The sequence below is a fragment of the Thunnus thynnus genome, chromosome 1 (genome assembly GCF_963924715.1).
Source record: "Thunnus thynnus chromosome 1, fThuThy2.1, whole genome shotgun sequence".
Lineage (NCBI taxonomy): Eukaryota > Metazoa > Chordata > Actinopteri > Scombriformes > Scombridae > Thunnus > Thunnus thynnus.
The window spans coordinates 9,223,322-9,250,348 of NC_089517.1; the positions used below are offsets into that span (position 1 = coordinate 9,223,322).

Here is a 27,027-nt window from a genome sequence, read left to right on the forward strand (position 1 = left end):
ACCCTTTGAAACGTGGCTCTGTCATGTTATAAATCGGGTGAACGTGTCTGATCCTGGGTTAATAATTGTAAAAAGGAGCCTTTAAAATCAAAACTCCGATGTTAGCGGGTGTCACTTGGTGTGAAGACTCTACTGAACATCTACTGGGAACCTGCATCTTCCCTGAACCTGCAGAGGAGGTAGAAAGTAAACAGAGGTATGAATGAAAATTTGACTTTGAAGAGGTATGAAGATTTAAAGTGTACTGTGTAGTTTGGGGCTGTAGCTAACAGGTAGTTTCATTATTATTATATATAATATTATATGCTCTATAAAATATCAGAAAATCATCTTCAGTGCTTGTTTTAACCAAAAATCAGTCCAAAACCCAAAGCTATTCAATTTACTGTCATATATGACAAAGAAAAGCAGCAAATCCACACTTTTCAGAAGCTGAGGTCAGAAAAGTTTGGCATTTTTTGCATGAAACATTATTATTAAACCATTATTAAACTAGTTTCTGATTAATTTTCTGCTGATCCGCTAATCGATTGATTGACTAGGCTACTTGTTTCAGCTTTAGTCTTGTTCAATGACCAATCCTCTCTTACCTGGTCCCCAGATTCCACAAAACCATAAACTTTTCCCCAGTGGTGGAAAGTACATTTACTCAAGAAATGTACTTACGATAAGTACAATTCTGAGGTACTTGTACTTGAGTAAAACAGCTCCACCAAATAGTGATTTTTCTCTCTGAACTTCTAACATGGTTTCATTTCTGTACATTTTCAAATAATCCAATATTTCACCAAAGAAAATAGAAACTGAAAACAGATTTGTATATCAGAACTTTGTATTTTCTTCTTTCCTCTCCCATTAATCATCTCATGATCCCTCAGATTTATCTGGTGACCCTTTGGAGGAGCCCGCCCCCTAGGTTGGGAACCACTGGACTAAACTAGCTGACTGTTTATAAAGTAGTCCAAACTTGCTCTATCTCCAACAGATACAACACAAACATGCTGCTTACAAACTGATGCTTCAGTATTACTAATCTAATGATGTCATCTATAATAATATATTAGTCAGAGGGACCAAACCACTACTGTTACTGCAATACTTTAACTACATCAAGCTCAAAATACTACTTATGTACTTTTACTTGTAATGGAGTGTTTTACATTGGTGTATTGGTACTTATACTTAAGTAAAGGATCTGAGTACCTCTTCCCCCCAGAGACACTCTGAGGTTGAAGTTCCTCAGTTTGTACCTACCACACACACACATACACACATACACACTTCCCCATCTGTCCAAAATGTTTTAGTTTTCTAGATTTACAAACCAGTAGGGAGGGACTACTGTGGTTTATCACTATTGTTTGTGAAAACACGTCGTTGTTGGCTCCGGCCGCTGTTATCAGTTGGGATCACACGGCAGCACCGTTCATGCAGTGATTATGTCATCGTGCTCTGCCTCCCGGTCAACCTTTCACCTACTTTCTGTCTCGCGCTGACAGACGACATTTGTGTTGACGCACGCGACACCGGAGGGAAAGAGGACCTGTCATCTAAATACAACAGGTAACGTCTATTAAAGGCTGACGGGCTCGTTTTTACTGCTTTTTGGTGGCACTTTAATACATAAACTTTAAAATAAAGAAGGTAAAGACGCCTCTTTTGGAAGTAGGTCAACCGGTTAGCCTCTGTGTTAGCTTTGAAACTGATGTGCAACTGGAGGAGCCGGAAGGTGCGTTTACATTAACTAGCTACCTAACAGCCGGTGTAGCTCATATGTTTCTTCCTCAAAGCGAAAGACTGCCGGCTAAACTTATCATGTGCAGCAGTTAAGCTGCTGTCAGCTACAACGTTAGCGGATAAAACGAGGTAACGGGGAGGGTAAGACAGCTTTTGTTCATACACCCTTTGTCCACACACGGTTTGGTTGTATCCAGAGCAAGCAGAGGAAAGTAACTAAGTATATTTACTCAAGTATTGTACATAAGTACAATTTTGAGGTACTTGTACTTGAGTATTTCCATTTGATGCTACTTTATTCTTCCACTGCACTCCATTTCAGAGGTAAATATTGTACTCCACTACATTTATTAGGCAGTTTTAGTTACTTTTCAGATGAAGATTTGACACAATGGATAATATAACAAGCTTTTAAAGTACAACACATTGTTAAAGATGAAACCAGTGGTTTCCAACCTTTTTGGCTTTTGACATCTTACAAAAAGCAGTGTGTAGTCGGATACACACATCATTTCAGATGGCTGTGAGTTGTTAACAGCTCCACCAAATAGTGATTTTTCCCTCTAAACTTCTCACATGGTTTCATTTCAATAAATGTTCAAATGATCCAATATTTCACCAAAAAATCAGAGATGAGAGAAAAAATCCCAAAACTGAAACAGGTTTGTGTATCATAACTTTGTGTTTTCTTCTTTCCCCTCCCATTAATCATCTCACGACCCCTCAGATTTATCTGGTGACCCTTTGGAGGGGCCCAACCCCTAGGTTGGGAACCAAAGGACTAAACTAGCTAACTGTATATAAAGTAGTTGAAAGTAGCTCCACCTCCAGCAGCTACAACAGTAACATGCTGCTCTAACACTGATGCTTCAGTATTAATAATCTAATGATGTCATCTATAATAATATATCAGTCAGAGGGACCAAACCACTACTTTTACTGTAATACTTTAACTACATTTTGCTGCTAATACTTATGTACTCTTACTTAAGCAGGATTTTTCTTGCAGGACTTTTACTTGTAATGGAGTATTTTTACATTGCTGTATTACTACTTTGACTTAAGTAAAGGATCTGAGTGCTTCTTCCACCACTGATCCAGAGGGTGGACGCTGTGTGCTAATCAAATTGAAATCCACCCGCTGGTAGTGATGTCACAGCTTTAAAAACCGTTAGTTTCAGGAAATATGAACTAAGCAGAATCAAAGAGCAGTTGGGGCTGTTAGTTTATGATAAGGCTCAGTGTAAGGTTTTTGAATGCTCCCATTCACACTGAGATATTTGAAAATAGGCAAGCAAATAAATACACTCTTTCCCTGTTGCACTGTGGTGGATGTATAGTAACAAAAAGAGGGACTTTGGCACTGAGAAGACTGTAACCTTGAAAGATATCTACTTGATTTGACTAACTTGGAGGGCTGAAGCTTCATATTAGCTTCAGATAACCTATACTGGAATACATTTTTTTTACAGAAGGAGGACTGTGGATTTTGGCCCCCATCACTTACATTGTAAGTGCATTATGAAGGGATCTTCTAATGGTCACTGTGAACAGGAGGAATGATTACAGCAAGGAAAACCTATTTCAATGTTCATTTGGGCAGCTGACTGTGAACCCGTCCTTTAATGTTGGAATTTATTACAGAAGAGTGTGAGTCAATCTGTTTGTCAACAAACAGAAGATTATTTAGCAACTATTTTAACAATTGATTACTGGTTTAAGTCAATTTTCATGTAAAAATGACTTAAATATTTTATCGTTCAGTCTTCTCAACTGTCCAAATTTGCAGCTTTTAATTGTCTTAAAGAAGGACCTCCAGTATTAAGATCAAGACGCTCGTGGAGTATAAGGTGTGCCAAATTAAGTCAGCTACATCAGTTATTTCAGTGTGTTACAGTAGATACATATTTAAACATTATTTATCATAATTTAGGTAAATATAAGTATCGAATTGGACTCGATATCAGCAGACACCCAATATAGAAGGACTGTGATAGGGACTGAGGTCAATAAAGACTTGGTTGGGACGTCCCTGATTCAAAGTGAAGTTGAAAAGCAAAGGTATCATAAGGATAAAAGTTTATGGTGTTAAAATTAAATGGAAGTTACATGGGTACATTACCAATCCCCTTAACATTAATTACACTAAATACATTTGATGACATCACCTTGGATGTAGGAAATTGTGGGGGGCATTTTTCACTGTTTTCTGATGATTTATAGACGAAACAATAAATTGATGTATCAAGAAAATAATCAGGCTACTCAATGTTTCCGGGTTCAGGAATTCGGCCAGCCGTCTTCTCTACGGGGAAAAGCCAACAACAATCCTTCCTCCCACGTATGATCATGTTTTGATTCAGAGTGTGCACGGAGAGGAGGGGCTATTCACAGACGGGTCCGTTATCAACATGTTTGTGAGATAAAGAGCGAGAGCGGGGTGAGGAGGAGCTGATCGAATCAATGCGCTGCTAGCAGCTCTACGACAGAATAACATTTTACCCATTTTAAATAGTGAAAAAAAAACAACCTATAAAATCAATATGTGGCGGTCAGTGTTGATATTTAGGGAGGCCGCCACAAATGAATGAATGTATGTCTGGGAAATTCCTGCTACTAATAGGGGAAAGATCTCAACGAATACTTTGGATACGAAACTTCACACAGGTGCAGGATTTGGACCACAGTGCACTTTGAAGTAATGCTGCTGCTTTGCCCAAAATCTTATCTAAAAAACACAGTCAGCAGACCAAGATTAGAAAATACCTTTTGCTCTGCACAGCTGACAATCACATGTCGAACTATCCAATAGGTTTGGCAAAATTTACTGTAACACCATAATTTCACTGATATTTTTAATACATCAGTGTATAATATTTCAATCCTTGTGTCGGCTCATTTCTGATTTGTCTACCCTGATTAATTACAGTATGACCAGTTAGACATTCTGGTTTGCTGAAGTGGACTTGTTACAAGTATTAGTTTCATCACTAATTAATTTGCTGATCATTTTTCTGAGATAGAATCATCCAACATCCAAACCAAAGAGCGCAGGTGCTGTGCTGAAAGTGAGCAAATGTAGAAATAAGCAAATAAACAGCTCACACACTGCAGGGCTCCAGTGTCCAATTATTAGTTATTGCACCACATGCAATAAATAAACAGCTCGTCCCGCAGTGAGCAAGCTGTTTATTTGTTTATTTCTACATTTGATTGTTTTCCTGACTAATCCTTTAATCTTTTTATAAAATGTCAGAAATAAGTGAGAAATACCCATCAGTTTCTGACAGCATGACATTCTCAAATGTCTAATTTTGTCTCGCTATCAATCCAAAACCCAAATGTCATATAAGACAAAGAAAAGCAGCAAATCCTCACAATTTAGGAGCTGAAACAAAAGGATTTTTGGATTTTTGCCCCCCCCCTACCAGTGTTTGAGCTCATCAATTCAAAGATGGAAGTGTGTAATTCCATCCATCTTCCCACTGTTTAATCCTGTTGCTTTGCTTTCTCATTAACTACAGAGTTGGTGGCCCTTTCTGATCTGGAGACATAGTTTCCTGGAGGAAACCATTCATAAATGTGGTTGAGTACATTTTCACGTTTCGCCCTGCCGGCCCTGCAGAGGAGCACCTCTGCCATGACCTGCCGGGCTCTGAGGGCTTGTCGTAGACCAGGCCAGGCTGTAAGTCCAACACCCACTTGTCTGACTTCAGTGCAGCTCCGTGGGCAGCAGACATTGGGCTCAGCCTCTCTTCCTGTGGCTCGCCACTCGATGAGGCATGTCCGGGCCCTGGATGAGGAGAGGCTGGTTGAGGTGGAGTGGGAGGACGGAGGCCATAGCTTGTACCCGTTCACCTGGCTGAGAGACAACTGCCAGTGTCCACTGTGTACGCTGCAGTCGGCTCAGGCCAGGAAACTGTTGATGTCCGATCTTGACATCCATATGGGAATCAACGTTGTGGAGGTCACTAATGACAACAAGGTAGGCCACTGACTTCACCTGACTTGTGTTTTTCTGTTTTCATACAAAAGTTATGAATGTTTTATACTAAGAGAAGAAGATAAATGTTTAAATTCATACCCAAACTGGCAGTGTAAATGTAAACATTTTACAGAGCTACATCCTGGTTTACCATTAAGCCCCCTACATTAAGTGGTTTGCTTGTTGCACAGTTTCACAATCCATTAGATGGTAATAAGTAAAGTTTCAGGTGCAATTACTTTAACTTTATTTAAAACCTATTATCTGTCTGGTTATCTGTATACTTGTGCTGCTTGCTCTTTTTGACTCCGTTGTAAAAGATGGAGCTGGAGCTGCAATGAGGTGCTGTCTTAGTAAATCAAGCGCTGTATGCATGAACATTGTGGCCTCAAATTCAATGAAAATTGCAGCACACATTTCAGTTATCGCATCATGTCCATTTCAGGAGTCACATTCTCCCAGTTGAACCTTCATTTATATCATATCAGTCATCATTGCTTATCATTGTAATAGTTTTGAACCAGGACCTCCAGTATTTGGATCAAGAGGCTTATGTTAAAATAAGGTGTGCCAAATTAAGTAGGCTACACCAGTTATTTCAGCGTGTTTGATACACATTCATCATTGTCATTTTAGATAAAATATTACGTATCGAACTGGAGTTGGTATCAGCGGATGCTCAGTATGAAAAGATTCAGACAGGGGCTGAAAAGATTCAAAGGGATGTTTGAAAGCAAAGGTAGCAAAAGGGGTAATGTTTTTGTGCACCGTTATCAATTTAAAAGTTTGGCTGTTTAAGATAAATGGAAGTTACATGGGTACGTTAAGACTATCCTGATACACTACTCCCCCTCTGCTCCCCAAAAAATCACCCACACCCTCATTTCCTCCTGCCTAGACTACTGCAGTTCATTATTTACTTGCCTGAACGATGCAGCTACAATTGGTGCAGAATACCACAGCGAGGCTTCTTACAAACACCCAGCATCACTCCAGTCCTGGCCGAACATCACTGGCTCCCCATTCAGTATAGAATTCAATTTACGATTCTATTGATTACTTTTAAATCCCTACATGTCCTGGCTCCCCTTTACATTTCAGAACTCTTAACCCCCTTTATTCTGCACCGAGACCCCTCAGATCAGAGAATCAGATGTTGTTAAAAGTTTCATGGTCCAGGCTTAAAACAGAAGTGGATCATGCTTTTACTGGTTTAGCTCCAACGCTGTGGAACAAACTCCCCCTCAGTGTCAGATCAGCTGAGTCAGCACCTCAGTTTGCAAAGCTTTTAAAAACCCACCTGTACAGACTGGCGTTTTTATAATATTTATATAATGGCTATTCAAAAGATTTACTGTTGTTCTGTTTTAACTCCACTGTTTTCATTGCATTTTCTTTTTAAATCTTTTTTTGTTTGTTTTATTTCTCTGTTTTCTATCTTGCACCTGTATTTTATGGTATCGTGTTATGTGAAGCACCTTGTAACTCTGGTTTTGAAAGGTGCTATAGAAAAGTTTATTATAATTATAATTATTATTACTATTTTCCTGTTGTCCACCCTGTGTTGAAGTGAAACATCACAACTCATTCTGTAAATCCAATTATGATGAAACTTTACACTCTGCTTACTGTTTAAGAGCAACTGTCAGGTGACATTGTCTCATTTTGTCAGGAATGTCATGTTCAGCCTGACCTTTTAAATCCTCCAAAGGAACCACCTTCATAAGCGGCGTCCTTCAGGGGCTTCAGCTCCTGAAGTGCGACACAGCCATAAACAGACTGCTGTGATGTGACAGTGCTGCCAAGCCACAGTGACGCTCTGTGCCATTTCCTTTTGTTGGTGAAAATTAAATGCTATAAGTTCCCAATGCGGTTCTACTGTTTCCTGTACCAAGATTTACTGTAGTATTATAGTAAACATGTTTTAAGTGACACGACAATGGTTCCAAGCTTTCACCTGGCTATAGAAAAAAAAGAAGTGGATGATCAACAAATCAATCTGCATTTAATTAGAAAAAACTGTTTGATTTTTTTTTTTTGTATGTACTGTAGGGCTTTTGCAGTTGTATGACCTAAGAGAGTACTGCTTTCCTTGGCTTCAAGGGCGGTCTGTTCTGAAAGACAGTCTCTCTTTCTGAAAACAAGTGCAATCATGCATTCATTTAAAACAGAAAACCCAGCAAGTATTTGACCTCATCATTTCCAGTCAATAGACAAGTTTTTCTCTTATTGTTTATTTGACAGCGAGACACCACACTTTCAGTAGATGGTTGATCACAGCAAAATATTAAAGAGGTGGCAACATGGAAAAAAATCTGAAATATTTTGGCCAGTGGGGATCATGAGCTTTTTACCTTGTTACCAGTTCAGTTCTCTTGCCTTCCCTCCCCAGGTGTCCATTGTGTGGCCCGACCAGCACACTAGTGTGTTTGACGCAGAGTGGCTCAAGAAACGCTGTTTCTCTCATGCTGCAAGACAGGCAATGCAAGAAGAGCTCTTCCTCAATGGTGAGTCCAGCTTTTATATTTTCCATTTACACTGTACAAATACATGTACCAGGCTTTGTAATTTTAAAATTGCATGTAATTAACTGGTATTGGGTGCCAATTACTGTTGTATGTGTGTACAGCTGCTGTAAGTGATCTGTTGTTTGCACAGAAATGTTTGATGTGCATTAGGGGCTTAGATGAGATGGCACCAGCACTAAAACTATACACATACATATCATTGTTGGAGTTTGCTTATCTTCTCTTAAATGTATGTATCCATGTGTATTCACAGCATGAAGTCAGTGGTGTTGTGGGATATGAAATTGTAATAAGATAATGCACACAAACTGTAGAGAAAAAAGATTAGTATAGATTGAACTGCGCTGGTTTGAAACTTCTGATTACTTTCTAATTGATTACTCTGCTGTTAATGTAATGGCCAAAGAGATCATTTTCGAAGGAGGCCATAACTCATAATGTGGCTGTATTGGAATTCACAGGATGAAAAAACACTGTCATGTATTACTATATTTTCAAAAACCGTATCTGAGAACAGCAACGTCTGCTTGGCAGGCAGGGAGTGTTACGTGCTTGTACACAAGTAGCAAGCTAGCAGATTGATGAGGCTTAGCATGAATCACACATGGCGTGAACGTCAGATCCCGTGCCATCTGATACACAACTTTATCATTAACATCCAAATCCCCAATTACATCGTCATATCTCAGTCCAACATAATAATAAAAAAAAAATAGAATCCCAAATCCAAAAGCAGCCCGTTTTGGTTCTCCGATGAGATCAGACCTGATGAATTTCATATTTTATTTTTCAATGCAGAAATGTTCAAAGCTGAAATGTGATGAATTAGTCAATGTCATTGATTTAGCTCTTTCTATCAAACACTTGAGTACGCTACCACATTAACTCTAATTTATTGCAAAATACAAGATGATCTAATTTTCATACTTTCCTTCCAATGTAACCACATTGGAAAGGGTATAATTTGTGTTCTTTCCTGCATGACATGCACTGTCTGTTATGAAGTCAATATAAAAATTTAAGTGGAAGAGATTCTGCTTTGGCAGAAATGCACATTTCTGTCTAATTCCTGTTTTTGGTTCATGAAATCTACGCTTGTCCAACAGTCAGCAGAAATTAATTTGGCCCTGTTGTTTGTTGACTGTTTTGTGTCTTTTTTTAATACACTTAGGATGTTTCTGACATTGGCATTGCCATTATCACTCTCTTAATCTATTATTTTTTTCCCTAATTGATATTTTTAATTGAAATATACACTTGGCATGTGGCAACAGCAGGTATTGAGAGGTTGTGGACAAAATGCTTGTTCACATCCATTGTGCAATTAAGCAGAAGCTCTCAGATGTGAGTGTGTAGCTGTTAAGATGAAAATAAGTGTACGTTCTCTGCTAACCTTTCCTGGGGATAAAAGATGCCCCTGATTTAAACCTTTCTTTCCACACGTTTCTTTCCCTCAGGAACATAGCAGGGTTGTTAAGGAAAGAGGTTTTTCTTAAGACTGGAAGGAGAACTAATTTTACAGTACATTTACAATGGCCCAATACGCTTTACAGTCTGCCAGACAGCAGAGGAGAAAGTTCAGCAGTGGAACAAGGTAGCGGCACTTCACTGGAGCGGGGGATGGACTGTAGTCGGATTGTGTACACACACGTGGTCCTGAAGGACCCACAGGGCTGAGCGGCTCCTGCTCTGTCTCTGTTCCAGACTGATTAGGGTTGTGTGTGTGTTGCAGAGCCTTTCCATTCATGTTAAAGTGTAAACAGATCCCCTTCACTACATTATAGAGACAGATAGTCATTTTGTAGTGTAGACTTTTTTTTTAAACCACTCAGCACAGAGCCAGGAGCGCTCCTGGAAGATACTGCTAAGCTCATACACCAAAACACAATACAAGATGACGTGCTCACACACACACACACACACACACACACACACTCCCTGGGTTTAATTATTTCCCCCTGAGTGCCAGCCTGAAATTCCTTGCTCTGAAAAATACTGGAAAGGTCTACATTCTTGAAAGATGGATGATGAACAGCATTCACCTCGGAGGATTTTTCTCATATTCTCACTCCTTACTTCTCCATGACGCTAACTCACAGAAGCACAGTCCACAGTTTAAAGTTTGAAGTTCTGTTTCCTTTTTCATGCAGAGCACCTAGGTTTTATAGGCCCAAGTTTGCCTGTTAAAGTGTCCTCAACAGTAAAAGTGTGCCACACACAGGACACTGTGAGGTTAAATTTAAAATGGGAGCGTAGGGGATATTATTCACCTTGTGCCATACCTCTGTTTTCATGTCTAGAGTAATGTTTTCTTCCTCTGCTTTTGCCGTTTCCATGGAGATGTGCAACTCAAACCGCAGTATGTCGTTTAGCAGCAGCTGTTATTGGTGTGAGATTTAAACCATTACTATTCATGTGCACTTAAAACATTAACAGAGGACATTTTAATGTGTGTGTTACACATTCCCAAATACAGGAATGAAACTAGAACATGTTGAATTTGTTGTCTTTGGTCATTATTTTTAAACAGTTAAGCACTCACTCATCTTGACAATTTATAGTTTCACTTAAGGATCCAGTTGATTATTGCGCAAATTCTAGTTTTCCTCATTCACTGGCAGTAAATTTGACTCTTAAATGAGTTTCCAAGCATAATAACCTTTTCAATTAGATCTTCTGGTAGATTTTCAATTTGTTTCCTGTAGCGTATTTGATGCACATGTGATTTGTCAGCACCTCTAGTTTATTGTCCTTGCATGTCCAATCTAGATAAAACTGAACCAAAGTACGGTCTGGATGTGAAACAGCGTTAGGCAGTGGACCTTACAGGCTGGCGTCTGTATGAATGCCAGAGTCTCATTCAGACCCCCTCCTGACTCTGCCATATGGAAAACTGATTTAGAGTTAGGGTCAAGAAAAGATCTGCATGTTCTTACCAAACACAGCTCACAGTTGTCAGTATTTCCTTCCTTGGGAACGAACAAAATCCCTGAGCCTTTACATGTAACCGAAGAGCTCTCAAAGACACGTTCTCGGTCCCGTCCAATATATGTAAGTTTTTAGTTTCAGTTAACTTCTAAGACTTTTTTTTGGATGTTGCCTTTCTGTTGTGAGATGCTATTGCCAAATTCTCCAATATCCCAATATGTAGTTGTTATTGTTTGGACATTTTATTTTAGTTTTTGCAGAGCCGTCTTGCTTTTTGAATTTCAACATTCTGGTTATGTTTAGTAGCTCTGCTGTCTTTTTACGTAGGTTTTGCAAAAGAACTGAGGTTTTACAGACTGATCATTTTTGGGCCGGTCTGAGCTGGTTAGATTTAGGCCACAGCAATCCAGTGTGTTATTTTTTTTATTTAAGCCAAGCTAGTGACGTGGTTCAAGGGATGGAAAGGTCAGTTGGCTGGTTGGTCAGTCCTCCGCTTTGGTCCAGACTGAAATATTTCAACAACAATCAAATAGTTTGCCCAGAAATTTTGTACAGACATTTATGGCCCCAAGAGGATGAATCGTACTGGCTTTGGTGATCCCCAGACTTCTCTTCAAGGGTCAACTTGAGGTTGACATTTTTGGTTTTTAGTGACTTGTCCTCATATGTATCTGTACTAAAATTTAATATTTAGCCATGGTGCCCAGAGGTTGAATCCTAATGACTTTGATGGTCTCCTGACTTTTCCTCTAGCGCCACCATTAGGTTGACATATATGCTTTTAAGTGAAATGTATCAACAACTATTTGATGGTTTGTCACCCCCCTCAGGATGAATTGTTATGACTTTTGTGATCCCTTAATTTTTCATTTAGCGCTGCCATCAGATCAAAATTTCAATTTGTCCAACACTTGGCTTAATGACCAAATACTTTCAAAACCACTGACATCCAAACAGCTCAGCTGCACTTTACTTTGTGTACTTTGTGGTTGGATTGGTTGGTCGGTCCATCATTTTTGGTCCAGAATGAAATATTTCAACATCTATTGATTGCCATGAACCTTTACACATAAATACTAATGACTTTGGTGATCCTGTGACAGCAGGCTCACATTTGTGGTTCAGAGAGAAATTGTCTCGACAACTATTTGATGGATTGCCATAAAATGTGGTGCAGACAAATATTTAATTAGTCAACTACTATGTGACAAGAATGCTGTCAGATTTATTAGTGTTTTTATCAAAAGCCTTGAGGTCTGTTATTGTCAACAGTTATATCTCATTAAACTACATCTGATTCATTGATGTGTTCAGGACCTTTGGAGTTCACACAAGCCATTTTTTGCTGGCATTTGCACTTTGAACTTATTACATCACTCGGAGGAGAATTAGGATGCTGAATTGCTCCCAGAACAACAAAGGCTTGTGTCACTCACATCCTTATCTGCAATGACTCTTCCTTTTTGGTGATAAGTCTGTCAGTGATTTACTCAAACGCCTGCCAGATGCTTTTAATATTTGAACCATGTCATCGTCTCAGGCCTCCCATTTTGCGCTTGTCATGTTTATTTAGTCAGGGTGGGAATCATGACTAATTTTATGTCACTGGTATTTAAAAGACGGATATGATACAGGTTCAATGGACTTTTTTAGAAAGTAAAAATATGCCCAAACACATAGCTCACAGTGCTTTCTCACGCACCACCTCGCTTTTGTAGTTTGGACACGTAATCCTTCTTTTCCAATCTGCCTTTACGACCATTCTCTAATTGAGCAAACTGTTTAAATTGCTCACTCTGAACAAGGCATAATGGCATGTCATTTTTTTATAACAAGTTGAGTCGTTTGCTGTGATCACTCATGATAACTGTGTTGAGTTGTAATAAAGTACCACTGCCTGCCCTTCGTTGGCCAAACTCCCTTCACATTTCTTTCTGCTCTTCTGGTCAAAGTTTTGATGTGGTTTCACGGTTTCAAGGCGGTTTCATGGTAGTTTGACCATGTGAAATCGATTTCCTATTCTGTTTATTATAATCACTGGCAGATAGTGTTTGTTTTGTTCCTCCAGTTGATTGATAATTTTGTATTTTATTAGCAGAACAAAAGCAGAGTTGGCTGCAAGTTCATTCTGAGGAGTGTTAGATTCCACCAAAGCTCCATGTTTCCATGTTAGATTGATGCATTGGTCCTAATAAAGTCATACTCTACTCTACTCTACATACTAAGATTGGGATTGTTTTTACTCTTTTTTGCTGCTGGGTTCTCTCAGTCAAAGTGCTAATGTGAAAATGAGTAAAACATCTAGCACAGGGAGGCCTTGAGGATTGTGTTAAGGAACACTATGTCTCACAAAATATGTGAAAGATAACCCTTCAAAACTTATTCAGACAACTTTTTTTTCAGCAAATGGCCTTCGTCAGGGTTTTAGCAGAATGAGTAATACCGAATACAAAATGGCTGACACACTACCAATCATTCATTGAGGACTAGACACATAAGCCACATCCTAATGCAGGATCTGGATCCTCATTAGTCCTGATTTCTAGACTGAATACTGAATAACAGGTCTGTCCCATTTCAAAGCCTCCCTCAAATTCATCCTAGAAATCAAGTCTTCTTTTTGAACAAAAATTTGGAAAACACAACTGGTGTATCTTTTACAAACCTCAGCATCCCATAATACATTCTTGTCAATCGTGATTTGAAGTGAAATATTACAGTTAAGTCTAAGCTTGAGGGGAATTGTGGGCAATTTCCTGGTGATGAAAGTATCAAACGTTGCAACCAAACTCTTGCACACTGTCGAACGAACTGCGAACACCGCAAATAAACGTATCATTGAAATTTAGACAGCGTGCAAGAGTTTGTTTGCAACTTTTGATCCATTCGTCCCTCTCCTACACACCTGTCCCATGAAATAGTGTTCTTCTGTTCTGGTAATAAAAGTGTACCAATTTAGGGAAGACGTGCAGGTTTAGCCTGGCCGTCAGTCTTTCATGGAGCAGGTTTTTCATATAGGATCCATCCTCTGAATTGGGTCACAGCTATAATTGGCCACTTTATTGTCCCCCTTATATAGAAATTACTGAGTAAAATCTCACAACACAAGGCTACTCAATCAATAAACACACAAAAAGTCACAAAATGTAAAGTAAGTATTTAGGCTGAAAAAGCTACATTTTATTGAATTTATTGTAGAAAAAGTTTATAAGAGTCCAATTGACAGAAAACAGTGACGACACTGAAGGTGCGATGAGATTTCTCTCATTGTAACAGCTGTCGCTATTACATCCTCCTCCAGCCTGCCAAGAACGCCTCCAGTCAGTAGTAGCAGCCAAAAGTTGAAAAATATCTAACCTTAAGCTGATGATTGCCTGTCAAAGAAGCCTAAGCATTTCATCATGTCTTAACCTCAACGATCTGGTCTTAATCGATCTTAGCACCGCGCAGAAGGCCATATGTGATCTAAAAACAAGGTGGAAAATACTCACTCACAAGCAATTTGTAATTTATCTGTCACACTCTTTGTGGTACTTGGTAAAACATTGTGGTACCAACACAGACAGATGATCTTTTGCAGGCCTGAAAATTGTAATGCTCTTCTATCTGGTCTACCAAAAAAACAAAAAAAAACAACTTAAGTTGCTTCATTTTTAAAAGCTTTACTTGTTTTTGTACAAATTTGACTATAAAATCTTGAAAGTATTGTACTTTAGAACTAGCCCTTTGTCATCTGCCCATGAGGGTCCTTGTGGACTCTTTGCGGATGTCCAAGCGCAGCTGAAAATTGTTATAACCATACGCCATTTCCACATGTGTGGACACATGCAGAAACCCAGTGTAGTATAAACAGTAACGGGTGCACCTCCGCTTTCTGAGTCTGAGTATGTCTTAGATTATATCTCTCTATTTAGAACAGACTGTCCGAAGACCTAACAGGAGTGGAAAATGGCATAATTTGTAAACATGATATTTTTAAATTCAAACTTTTCAGCCTTACATTTGCTAAGTAAGTTTTTAAGCATTTTATACAGTCATTTTCACTTTTAAACTTTCATCTCTCTCTACCTTTCTACATATTAAGTTTAGATTTTTGTAGTCTGCTTATATTTCTACTGGTCTATTAATTTGCGTAGCAGCTGATTCGTCAATTTGCTGTCTGGCTGATGTTTCCTCTTTGCCTTCTGGTCTGAATTTAGTCCTCCATGTCATCACTCGGCAGTTGACAGAAAGGCTCCTGGAAACATTACTGCGGAGGTCCATTATGGGAAAAACTTGTATATTCTCCCAAAGCTGACCATCACTTCACACGCCATTAACAGCTCCGACAGAGCTGACTTTCCACACACGTGCTCTCGTACACGTGAACATGCTTGTGTTATCAACCTGAAAGGAATCCGTGGAATCTAAATCTCCTGTATGACTTCAGTGTTTTCATTTGTCAAAATTAGCTTTTATCATGGCTTATTGTGCTATAATAGACAGCTGAGTCTGTTTTTATGTAGGTCAGCCAAATGTTCCACATATCAGCTGTCTCTTTCTTGAGAAATTTGGCCTTTTTTCAACAAATGTCACTATTTTTCACACAAACACACACACACACAGACACACACAGACACACACAGACACAGTTAAGTTCTCAGTGCATTCCTCTAATTCACTGTATTTGGGTCAAATCTCCTTTCATTGTCATCTCTTTTTGCTATTTCAACACCGTTTACATCATGATTATAAGAACTGGGTTTTTCATTTTTTTTGGTGACCCAGACTCTCTGCTTGGCACTTCAGATAATAATGAAATCATTGAGTATAAGTTGGCAAAAAGGATCTAATTTGACAAACTACCGCAAGGCTCAGTAGAATTTTGGGAACCTAAACCTGCCGAGGGAGAAAGAGTTGGGTTTGGATTAGTGCACGGAGGGCCTGCAGCTCTCCAGTGAGGAAACACTGCTTAGTCTGTCTCCTCTAAACCGGGAAATCAGAGGCTGGCTGCTCTGTCATCCAGGTCTGTCTCATAAATAAAGGTGTGTTTGTCGAAACTAGGGGAGGGTGGTGTGACTCTGCAGCTCCATGGATACGCACAGACAGAGATTTTAGGTACACTGTGAAAACACAAACATATGTGCTAATTGTTAACTGGAATATAACCCGGGCCAGTTTCTTTAATTATATTTCAAATGTTTAGACTGTTGAGTAAAGAATATGATTGAATATGTCTCTTCTATACAAGGACAAATAAATATGGTGGTAAAATATAGGTCACAGTTACTTTTGACTGTTTAGGAAAGAAATCATCTGAAAATTCTTAATCAGTCATCAGATATGTTGCTATTCCCCTTTAAAAATGAATTTAAGAAGTAACTTAGTAGCTCTAAGTTGTCAGGCTAATATTGTTTAGTGAGTTGTATATGTAATATGTATGCTATATCTTCTCAAGAACGCAAATCATAAATCAGATTTTATACTTGCAGCTGTACACAAGCTGAGTTGTGGGTGGAAAACCTGGTTCAAATAATAGTCTGTTATGATATGTATTCACTTACGCAAGCATTAGCAGAGACTAAACAATGATTTAGTACATATTGGAAAAAAAGTAACAAACTGTCAGTTGAAAGATGCCTTTATTGATACAGAAGCGTTCAAAAAATGGAAATATTGTACAATGGTTTATTTGAATCGCAGCTGAAATAAGGCATGAGTGCCTAAGTTTAAATATTTAATGTTTTGCAGTTATATTCAGTAAAATCTCTAAGATGTGTTTTTGCCATAAATAACAGATTGAATTCAATTTATTGAGCCTATTTCTTAAAAAAAAAAAAAAAAAAAGGTTGTTTATGCTCATTTGACACTGAACCCTCCAGTGTGCATTCCACAGATGGCCCATTGAAGTGAGCTGATCCGAGCTCTGTGATAAAACTTAACCAAGACAAAACAAAGCTCTCTGGATGACTGCAGTGAATGAACCAGAGCTTTGAAGGCGCTCCCAGCTGCAGAGGAGAGCAACGCAGCCCTCCGAGCTTTAACAGAGCACAGTGAGGGGAGAGCTGCATGACAGCCACAGGAGCCGCGGCTTCAGGTTTCCTCATCTGGAAAAGCCACTGTAGCAGACCACGACCGAGGGGGGGGGGAAACAGGGGAGGGGATTATGCACATATACTATCTTGTCAGACTGTCAGAGGTGTCCCTTCAAGCACAGTCCTTCCTGTGAAAACCTCAAATGAGCACACAGCAGAAACTCAAGGCTGTCTCAGTTTGACGCCCCCTCGCTGTGTTTTCTTACACGCAGGTATTTAAAAACACACACATGCTAATTCTGACATCGTATCTCCGTTAACCACAGCTGGAAACTATGCAAGAGAGGGTTAGGTTGACACACAGGCCTTTGTAGAAGGAAAAAAAAAAACAGTGCGGTCAATTAGCGTCTGGTGAATAAGGGGGTATTTGTGAGTATTACACACCAATGAGACCGGAACATCAGCCTGTACTGCTGCAGGGCGCTGAAGCCAACATGAAAGCATGTTGGAGTTCAGATGAGTCATCTAATGTTGTTCACTTAATCTTCGATTTATTCATCTTTAAGTCGTTCTTCTGCAACTTTTTCCAGTTTGTTTTCTTTTTAGTTCGTCTTAATGCCTTTATATCAACAGTCTTAAGGCATCAATCACCGCTCATGTCTCTCTTTTAGTCCGTGAATAGTCGCTTTGTCACAAGTAGAGTCCACTCCTCAGAGAGTCACTGAAAGCTCTGCAGGGATTAACTTACTTAAAGCGGCTATAATCAATATTTTTATATAACCAATGGATCAAGTGTCTATTTTCACAGAATCAGCCGTAGGTCCCACATTACCTCTGTTCTTGCTTCCCTCCGTTGGCTTTCTGTAAAATTCAGAATCAACTCTTAAGACCCTGCTGATTATGTATAAGGCACTCCATGACTTTGCCCCAAGCTTTTATTTCTGACCTCCTCGTTCCTCACTCCACTTCTCAACCACTCCAATCCTCAAATCTCGGCCTTTTATCTATCCCCCCCACACTAACTGCAAGACAAAAGGTTCACAGTCTCAGCCCCGACTCTGTTGAATCATCTTCCGCAATCTATTAGATCTGCTGAATCTTTGGACTGTTTTAAACGGCGCCTAAAAGCCCGTTTATATCAGCAAGCTTTTCTATAAACCTCCCTTCTTGTTCTCATGTCTTGTTGCGTTTCATTTTGGTCTGTTGCTCTCTGTGTAAATAAAACTATTTTGTTAATCTGCTTGTTTTAATTTTGCGTGTGTGTGTTTGTGAAGTGCTTTGTAACTGTGTGTTTTTAAAAAAGTGCTATATAAATAAGGCTTTACTTACTTATTTACATGAAAGGGGTCACTTGTAATGACAAATCCACAGATAATTATTACCCAACTCTGCAGTTCCCCTCGGCAGCATCTGCTGAGATTTTTAGTATCTTTCAGCTGTTTGTTTTGGTTTTCCAACCAACAACTTCATTGTTTTGATTCAGTCTGAAAACCATGGAAAGTTTCACCTGAATTCAATTATTTTTTGGCCACTTTGGGGCAGCAGAAACAAATAATTAACACAACATTGACCTGTTATTACCTTATAGAGATTGAAATAGCAAAGTTTGCCTATTCATACATCCAGCAGACACAGAGTAATATAAGTTGTATTTCTGTCCACCTGATTAATGTTAGTTCAATATTCACTCTCCTTTATAGCTTTGTTTTAGTCTCCACCAACTCCTGAAGGAAATATCTGGCTCTTAAGTTGCTAAATGCTCTACTGTGTTCACCAGTTAGTCACTAATTTTGTGTCTAACATGTGGTGTGGGTAGGTAGTGTACCATAGATTTTTATTGGAATAAGTGTAAAATACTGTTTTATGTTCCAAATTGGATCAGATTTATATCTACAACAGTTCGGATGTCAAGACCCCTGACAACGACCAGTGTGAGCTGACCAGGCTAAAAAAATATTTCCTTGTGATCCTTTCACATCTAAGATTTGTGATTAGTCTTTCCAGTTAAAACAAAGCCCATGTGACGAGCTGATTACATGATAGTCGTGTAAAGTTCTCATCTTTTGCTCGACCCGGCGGCCGACACGATGTGAACTCACTCGACAGCGGCGAGCGTGATAAGTTTTCAAAATGAGAGCTGAACCACAGCCAGGTCTGCACAGCTGATGTATACGCTCACTATTACCGCAGCTGTAGCCTCTTTGTCATGGGTGACACCTCAAACCGAGGCGCTTAAACACCGTAGCACCTGTACAAGACATCCAGGTCCAGTTTCACAAGAGTAATTGTAACATTCAGGCTTGACCTTTGCCCCAGTTTCGCAGTCTTAGCCTTTGTTTCCCTCCACCCTCTTGACAAGTTTTAACAAGCGGGGAGTTCCTGACCCTTTGAACTATGCAGCCAGAAACTGATTGTTTGTGACAACAGCCTGGAGGGAGGTCTGCGAGTCATGATGATCACTGTTTCCGACTGATGTTGCATCTCGGCGTGCTTTGTGACTCGCTGCCTTTTGAGAAACGAGGCCCCACAGTTTCTCATCGCTAGTTTTTTAAAGTCTGTTGCAACTGTAAATCTTCACAGCCTCTCAGAGTAAACAGTCACATTTAGTTTTCAAAGTTCCAGACACAGTTTTAAATAGTGATAAATTATGCGTGAAGTTCAGCAAGCTCGCCCTGCTATGTGTCCATCTCTCCTGCAGGCTTCGGCCTTGTAATCTGTTTGTGATGCAGCAAGTTGGCATATTTGTTTTTGAAAGTCAGCGGGTACTGAAAAAGACATGAGGAGGAGCCACAAACATCAGACAGGTACACAATCTCCTCAGTTAAACCTTCCTCTTCCCATAAATGTACTTAGCAGCTGTTTCTGTGGAAGTCACCAGAGAGAGGCTCCATGGAAAAAGGAGTGGAGCCAGCTGGGTGGAGAGCAGTGGGAGGATTTTTTCCACTTCTGTCTGTCTGAGGGAGACATGCAGCTTTTTCTCAGTGAGCTATTCATCTTAAAGTGTGCAGACTATCGCATGCAGTGGCAAGCTGCAAAGTTCTCTAAATGAGATGGGTTTTAATAAGAAAGCCAATAACAGACCTATAATTAACACAAACATAAAACTGTTTTCAAATACAGTTTTTAAATGAAGTTTTTATTTCTAAGATTGGAAAAATGGCAACGGCACGTTTTATTGGGAGAGTGTGTGTTCGTACTTATTGTTGACCTGTTTTTCTTTGTCCTTAGTAGACCAGATGCATTATGTGCCTTTTTTTAACTCGTCTCAGAGGAAAACATGTTCTAAAGGTAGTGATGCATGTGTTATGGAAAGTATTAGGGATCGGGCACGCTCTAATGCTCATCTCTGCTGCACACCTGGGTGGTTCTAGTCCATTTTTATCAGATGTACCAAACCACGGTATGATGCTGACGCAGGTTTCTCTATTGAAAACATTCAGTATCTCTGTGAATTCATGCTTTGTGAATGGTGTCCATATGTACCTATCATTTATGCCTCCACATAAACCTGCCAATATCCTCTGTTGAATAAAACAGTAGTTGAGATTTATTCTTGCAGCAGGGAAAGAGTGTGCATTAAAAGAAAGAACGTGGCGGGTTATAACAGACTACGGGGAGGAAAAATATGACATCTGATAAAGTTATGATGGGTAGATATTCTGCTCCTGTTGTACAGCTTTTGTTTGTTTAACAGAGCAGCTACAGGACTGGACCAAGACTCACTGGTGGATGGAAAAGCTTCATGTCGGTGCATTGCAGAAATGGTTTATTCCTTGTCAGACAAATGAAAAAAAAAAACCCCCACTAACTGATATTTCTTCCGTGTCCTTTTTCTCCTCTCAGAGCGCTATTACTGGGACCGCAAACTACGTATCCCCACAGCCGACTACCAGGAAGTCCTCCATGACGATAAGGCTGCGCTGGCCTGGCTCCTGGCTCTGCGCCGCGTTGGCATCGTGTACCTGAAGGGGGCTCCGGCAGAGCAAGGCCATGTGGCCAGACTCGCCGAGAGGATTGGCTATCTCAGGCTGACGTTCTACGGGTAAGACTCTGACATTCACCCATTTTGCTCCAGTCATCCTCGGCCAAGCCACTGTTTAATAATCTAAGGCCCCTCTAAATCTTGAAATGTTGAATTTTCCACTGAGCGTATTTTTTCTGGAGCAGAGCCCGGGGAGTGTTATTAGTAAAAGTAACATACAAAAGACCTTTATTTACCTTTATTTCCCTTTCTAGGGAATCACAGAAAAAGCAACCAGATATTTTGATAAAAGTTTCTCAGTTTACAACATTAATGTGTAGGAAAATGTGTGCACTGTTCAATTATCTGTAACTTTGATTCATTTTGGTTCCATGGAGAAGCTTAGCGAGTATCTGTTGGCCCCTTTCATCACAAGGGAGTTCATCACTTTGACTTATTACGGTGCTGATTACTTGAGGACAGAGACGGGGAAAACAACCTAAAAGCATTCCAGCTTTTATAAGCCAGAGGAATTACCTGGTGCACTCAGTCAGAACAGAGGTTTGGAGCGTGAAGCTTTTCCACTGCCAACAGATGAGCTCATGCTGCTGGAAGTAAAGAGAGTGCAGACTGAAGCTGCAGACCTGCCATCAGAAAAAACTAGACTGTTTTACGAGTCAGGCATCCAAACGAGGCAGGCAAACAGAACATGGAAGATAACTTTACCTCATTAGCGCTCGGACTCTTGCTGCATCTCAATGAAGTATCTTCTTCAGAAGCTACCGTCTAAGCATTGCTATGAAGCTGCCCGGTTTCCCCTCAGGGATCACTGCAAAGTTCATCTCATCTCATCCTTTTTCTCTCCACACAGCTTAATTGTCGCTGCTGATCTTCTAAAGCCAAACTTAAATAATTAACGTGGAGTTTATTAACTTATGTTATCTTTATCCTCAGGCACACATGGCAGGTCCAGGACAAATACATGGCAAACAATGTGGCCTACACGTCAGGCAAGCTCAGTCTCCACACTGACTATCCTGCATTACACTTTGCTCCTGGAGTGAGTAAAATCTGACTTACTCGGTCTATTTAGAGGATTAAACTGCACTAAACAGATATGTTATCACTTATGAATTTATTTGCAGCCTTTTATATGTTTGTTTTGACTGGCGGTATTTGGATTTTATGTCCTTTTTTTGTGTTGTAAAACGAACATTTGTCCGGCATGTGTGTAGGTGCAGTTTCTGCACTGCATCAACCAGGCTGTGGATGGAGGGGAGAGCGAGGTGGTGGATGGCTTCCACATGGCCGAGCAGCTGCAGAGAGAAGACCCGGAGGCCTTCGACACCCTCACCTCGCTCCAAGTGGACTTCACTGACACGGGGACGGACTACTGCGACTTCATGCTGCAGTCCAAGAAATGCATCATCGAGTGAGTGGAGACGGCCTGTCAGATCACGGTCACACGCGTTTATAACATCTCTGTGTAGTAAAGATTCAGACAACGCAAATTGGAAATGACATGCATTAAAGAAAGATGCAGCAGTTCATCGTCGAGTGAGTAGAGATTTGTAGGAGGACACTGCCATCTGCTGTTGGTAATTATTATGCCTTAACAAAAAGTGGAGGCTGATACAGCAACGCATTTGGGATGAGATGTTAGAGAAGTAATCACATACTGTAGATATATACTGTTAGAGTGTCCACATACTTTTGGTATTGTAGTGTAAGTTAATGTGTCCAGTGAATAAACGAGGCATTTTAAATCTTGTCTTGGTAAAACTAAAAATTGATTAAACATTTAATTTATGAAAATGACAGAAAATAATGAAAGATGCAGATCACAGTTTCCCAGAGCACAAGATGATGTCTTTAAGTTGCTCGTTTTATCTGTCCAATAGTCAAAAACCCAAAGTATTTTTACAGAAATAAAGATTTGTTTAATTACATTTACAAGAAACGTAATAAAGAGAAAAACTGCAAACCCTCACCTTTAACAAGCTGGAAATAAACAGTGTCTGATTATCAGAATTGCTGCAGATTAATTTTCTGTTAAACTAATCATCTGATGGTTTGTCCTTCTCTCTCGCTCTCTCTCTCTCTCTCTCTCTGTCTCTCTCTATGAGCAGCGTTAACCCCGAGGGTCGAGTCTTGAGGATAAACTACAACAACGCAACCAGAGATTCAGTGCTGGACTTGCCCTTGCATCAGGTTCAGCCCTTCTACAGAGCACTGAAGGCCTACGTGAATATCATGAACCGACCGGAGAACGTGGTCACCTACCGGATGGAGCCAGGTCAGTGAGCACCTCCTCTTAAAACTCAACTGATACAATATGTCTAAATAAATTCATTTATTTAACCCCCTTACCACATTAACAGTCTAAAGAGACTATAAATGCTTCAAGTTTGAACTAAAAATAACTTAAAAATGACAGTGAGGCTCTGAGAGAAGGATCCACTCTGCTGATATCCAGCAGCGTCAACAAGGTCATGACGACATCAAGGATGTCGATGTCATCTCTGTCGCTGCAGACCAAATCAAATTACCCAAATCTATTGTGGCCCTCTTTAAATAATCACTGCTCAGCAAAGTGTCCTCAGCATCAGGAGACACAGAGGGAATAATGATGTTGTCTGAGACGTTAAGGACATTAAATTGTAGCAGGATGGCGCCTTTGTTTCAACAGCAGCACCCCGGATTCAATGTTGGCAAACATCCATCGTAATGACGTGTCCTTGAGGACGCTTCAGGGTCAGTATGCCTCAAACAAACCCGTTAGGACGACATGTCATTCAACCACATCTAAAGGCAAAAGTGTTTATACCCGTCTGGCGTAATCACACTCTAAAATCTGCTGTCATAGATAACGCTGGCAAAAAAAATGAACAAACAAACGTACTGCTTCCAGGAAATAGTCACAGCCTCGTAGCCTTGAGTCTGATACTGACAAAAGCTCTCGCCTTCTCACCTTTTATGTGTTAGCAAACTGACGACCAGCCATCAGAATGTAAGCGTGAAAACATTAAACAGTGTTAAAAGTTCACTTGAGTTTATGTTTAAGCAGTCCGGTCGGTGGCTGGCCGACACGTTTCCCTCTCAGGACTCATCTACACGCTCGCTGCAGAGATCGTTCAGCTCTACAAACCTGTGTTATTGTAAGAATACCGAAGAGATCGTGTGGGAGCGCGTCAGATTTATTCACAGTGTCAGACTATAGCCTCGAGATAATTCTCCTGGCAGGATAGTTAGACTGTATATAATACCTGTCAAAGTGCTTTATATATTGATTTAAACACATCAGTCATTTCTGCAACTGTCATGATGCAACATACTGTACATACGAGGTGTTTATTTACTGGAAAAACAATACAGTCAACAGAATCAACACAGTTATCACAGTAAGTAAAGTAAAACACTCATTATTTCATAAGTTCATCAGCTTTAATGTAGCAAAACCTAATATTTCATAAGGATAGGAGGCCTAAAGCGGCCCTGACTGTACTTCCTACTTCCTACTGACACATCCTGTCAGCATGACCTGCACTCCTGTGGCCTATAAAGCGTGCAACAGCTTAAAACTCAAAAACCTGAAAACATGAAAAGTTCAACATGTACTGTTGAAACGCTACTGTAACCGTAGAGGTCCAGACTCTGAGACAACATAACACTCGAACGTCCCGGCACTTAGATGATCTTGCAGATCAGGAAAAACACTTTCATGCAGCGTGTGTTGATAGTGTGATGCTGTGTTACACGTTGTTCACATGAAAAACGATGAAAGTAGTTGTGTGAAGAACGAAAAGAGAACTTGAGACAGATGTTAAAACCCTGAGTTCTTTCATACCTCCGCCATTCGCTGGATGAAGTTGGGTGTGATTGTCGATTGCTGTCGACACTTGTCTGATGGTTGTATCGGACGCTGTCACGCGGTCCAAAACATTTAGTTTGAAACATATTGAGGCTTTTTATCTCCAGCTGAACAACTACCAACTTTGCTGTAGCCGACCTCGACCTCCCTGTGATGGAGAGAAATAACAAAATCTAATTCCTCACTGAGATAATAAAGTAAAAATCACATGAATTATCCCTCTTATATCTGATCTCTGGGTGTTGCTGTGTTGCAGGCGACATAGTGACCTTTGATAACTGGCGTCTGCTGCACGGCCGAAAGAGCTACATCAGCAGGCCGGACCGGTTGCGACACCTCGAGGGCGCCTACCTGGACTGGGACGAAGTCATGTCTCGTCTCCGGATTCTCCGCAGCTCCGTCAACGAGGACATGTGAGCCCAGGAAAACACCAAAATTAAATACATAGCTTTACAGCCTTTGCAGAGAATCTAAACGGTACCAGGCGGCTATAAACTACTGAGCCACACTTAATGTTGCTCTTAAAAAGCTGAAATTACATTGGGCAAAGTGCAAAGATACTGAAATAGCGGACAGCAGGTCAAGAGCTCACTGAGTGAAGTAGTCAAGCATCAAATGATAGATGTCGGTTAGATTATGCATCAGTGATTTAGATAAGTGAAGACTCTTCCTGTACTAAGTTTTTCCTCATCAGTTGGAACATCATCTATCATTTATGACACTTAATGCAACACTACAATGCAAAAAAATGACATTTATGGTGTGAATGATCTCAGCAGAGACTTAGGAAAGACATTTTACATTCAAATTATAACTTAAATGGGCTTTTGGACTGATTAGTCATAGTGACTAGTGACAAGTTTTTATAGGCTGATTTTTATAATTGGTTTTATATATTGTCCTTTTACTCCACAGTGTATTATAGTACACGATAATGTCAGTAGTATTATAATAAGGCATTATTTTTTCTTATTGCCTGTTACAGTATTTCACTACCTCTACTGTACAATCATGTGCCTTCACTAAGGATGTGACTTTCTCCTCATTCAGTATGAATTGCCTTCAAGTTTAAAACTGGTAGCTGTACCGCAACTGGCCGCGCAAACTAACCGTAGATGTATATTTAAAGGTCAGTTCACTCAAATTACAACATAATTAAGACATAATGTACTTCTCTACTTCACCCCAGTAACATCTGGTCAAGCAAAACCTCCTTCTCCACCTCAGTGCAATAGATGTGAAAACTTCACTTCGTATTTGGAGTTCAGAGCTTTGAAAAAAAATACATTTGCAAAGACTCAAGGGCACCTCGTCTTTCCAGAAACAGTGTCCCTGTTGCTCTGGATAATCCACAAACACCCCTGTGTGAAACTACAGCTGACAGTGTGGATCATCAGTTCATAGAAAGACACACTGCTGTTTACTTCTAACGTGTAGATATGGTTGACAAAAGTTTCAGAAACCTCGAAACTTCTGCATATTAAAGGATAAAACAGGATAAAATGTTTTATGTAGTTAATTGACCCTTTAAATATCCAGACTTGTGATGCGATTAAATTGTGATTTGATGTCGATGAGTCTGTTTTGCTCACTATTGTTATTGTAAATAGAATTTTGCTTTTAAATCCACATCAAAAGTTATTTATTTAAGGCATTTTTTGTGTAACCTAAAACATTTATAAAGACAAGTGTGGTCATGCATTCACAGACTTGTTTACCATTAGTGGGTTTGATTGATGTTTCATCCTCTGCGGCGGTGGGTCGACTGTGTATTTGCACATTTTAATAATGTGCCTTTATTCCCTTAATCCAGTCTTAAATACAACTTTTTAAAGATTGTGCTGGTGTTCAATCTGGAGCCAAATATTTCAAACGATCAGACAAACTTGCATTTTGTAAAAATGTTTCACTGAACTGTCACAGCGCTCGCTAGAATAAAATCTTCAAAGCTCCAAACGTCTCTTCTTCTACTCTTTTACTCTTTTTAAAGTCTATGTGTGAGT

The 27,027-nt window shown here is 39.8% G+C and overlaps 1 protein-coding gene across 2 annotated transcripts; it reads left to right on the forward strand.

Moving 5' to 3' along the window:
- The first annotated feature begins 175 nt into the window (after positions 1-175).
- Positions 176-26,980, forward strand: bbox1 (butyrobetaine (gamma), 2-oxoglutarate dioxygenase (gamma-butyrobetaine hydroxylase) 1). 2 transcript variants are annotated; one of them, XM_067576792.1, is made up of 8 exons: positions 176-196; positions 5,262-5,722; positions 8,115-8,229; positions 21,036-21,234; positions 22,108-22,213; positions 22,389-22,585; positions 23,283-23,449; positions 25,281-26,980. In XM_067576792.1, the coding sequence occupies exons 2-8, from the start codon at positions 5,318-5,320 to the stop codon at positions 25,439-25,441; spliced, it is 1,350 nt and encodes a 449-aa protein (XP_067432893.1). In that variant the 5' UTR covers positions 176-196; positions 5,262-5,317; the 3' UTR covers positions 25,442-26,980. The 2 variants fall into 2 exon arrangements, with proteins under 2 accessions (XP_067432893.1, XP_067432821.1); XM_067576720.1 differs by lacking the exon at positions 176-196 and adding an exon at positions 1,465-1,563.
- The last annotated feature ends 47 nt before the right edge of the window (positions 26,981-27,027 follow it).

Coding starts and splice junctions, on each gene's coding strand:
- bbox1 (XM_067576792.1), top strand. CDS start 5,318: ATGTGGTTGAGTACATTTTCACGTTTCGCCCTGCCGGCCCTGCAGAGG. Junction 5,723..8,114: donor AGGTCACTAATGACAACAAG/GTAGGCCACTGA, acceptor TTCCCTCCCCAG/GTGTCCATTGTGTGGCCCGA. Junction 23,450..25,280: donor CACCTACCGGATGGAGCCAG/GTCAGTGAGCAC, acceptor GCTGTGTTGCAG/GCGACATAGTGACCTTTGAT.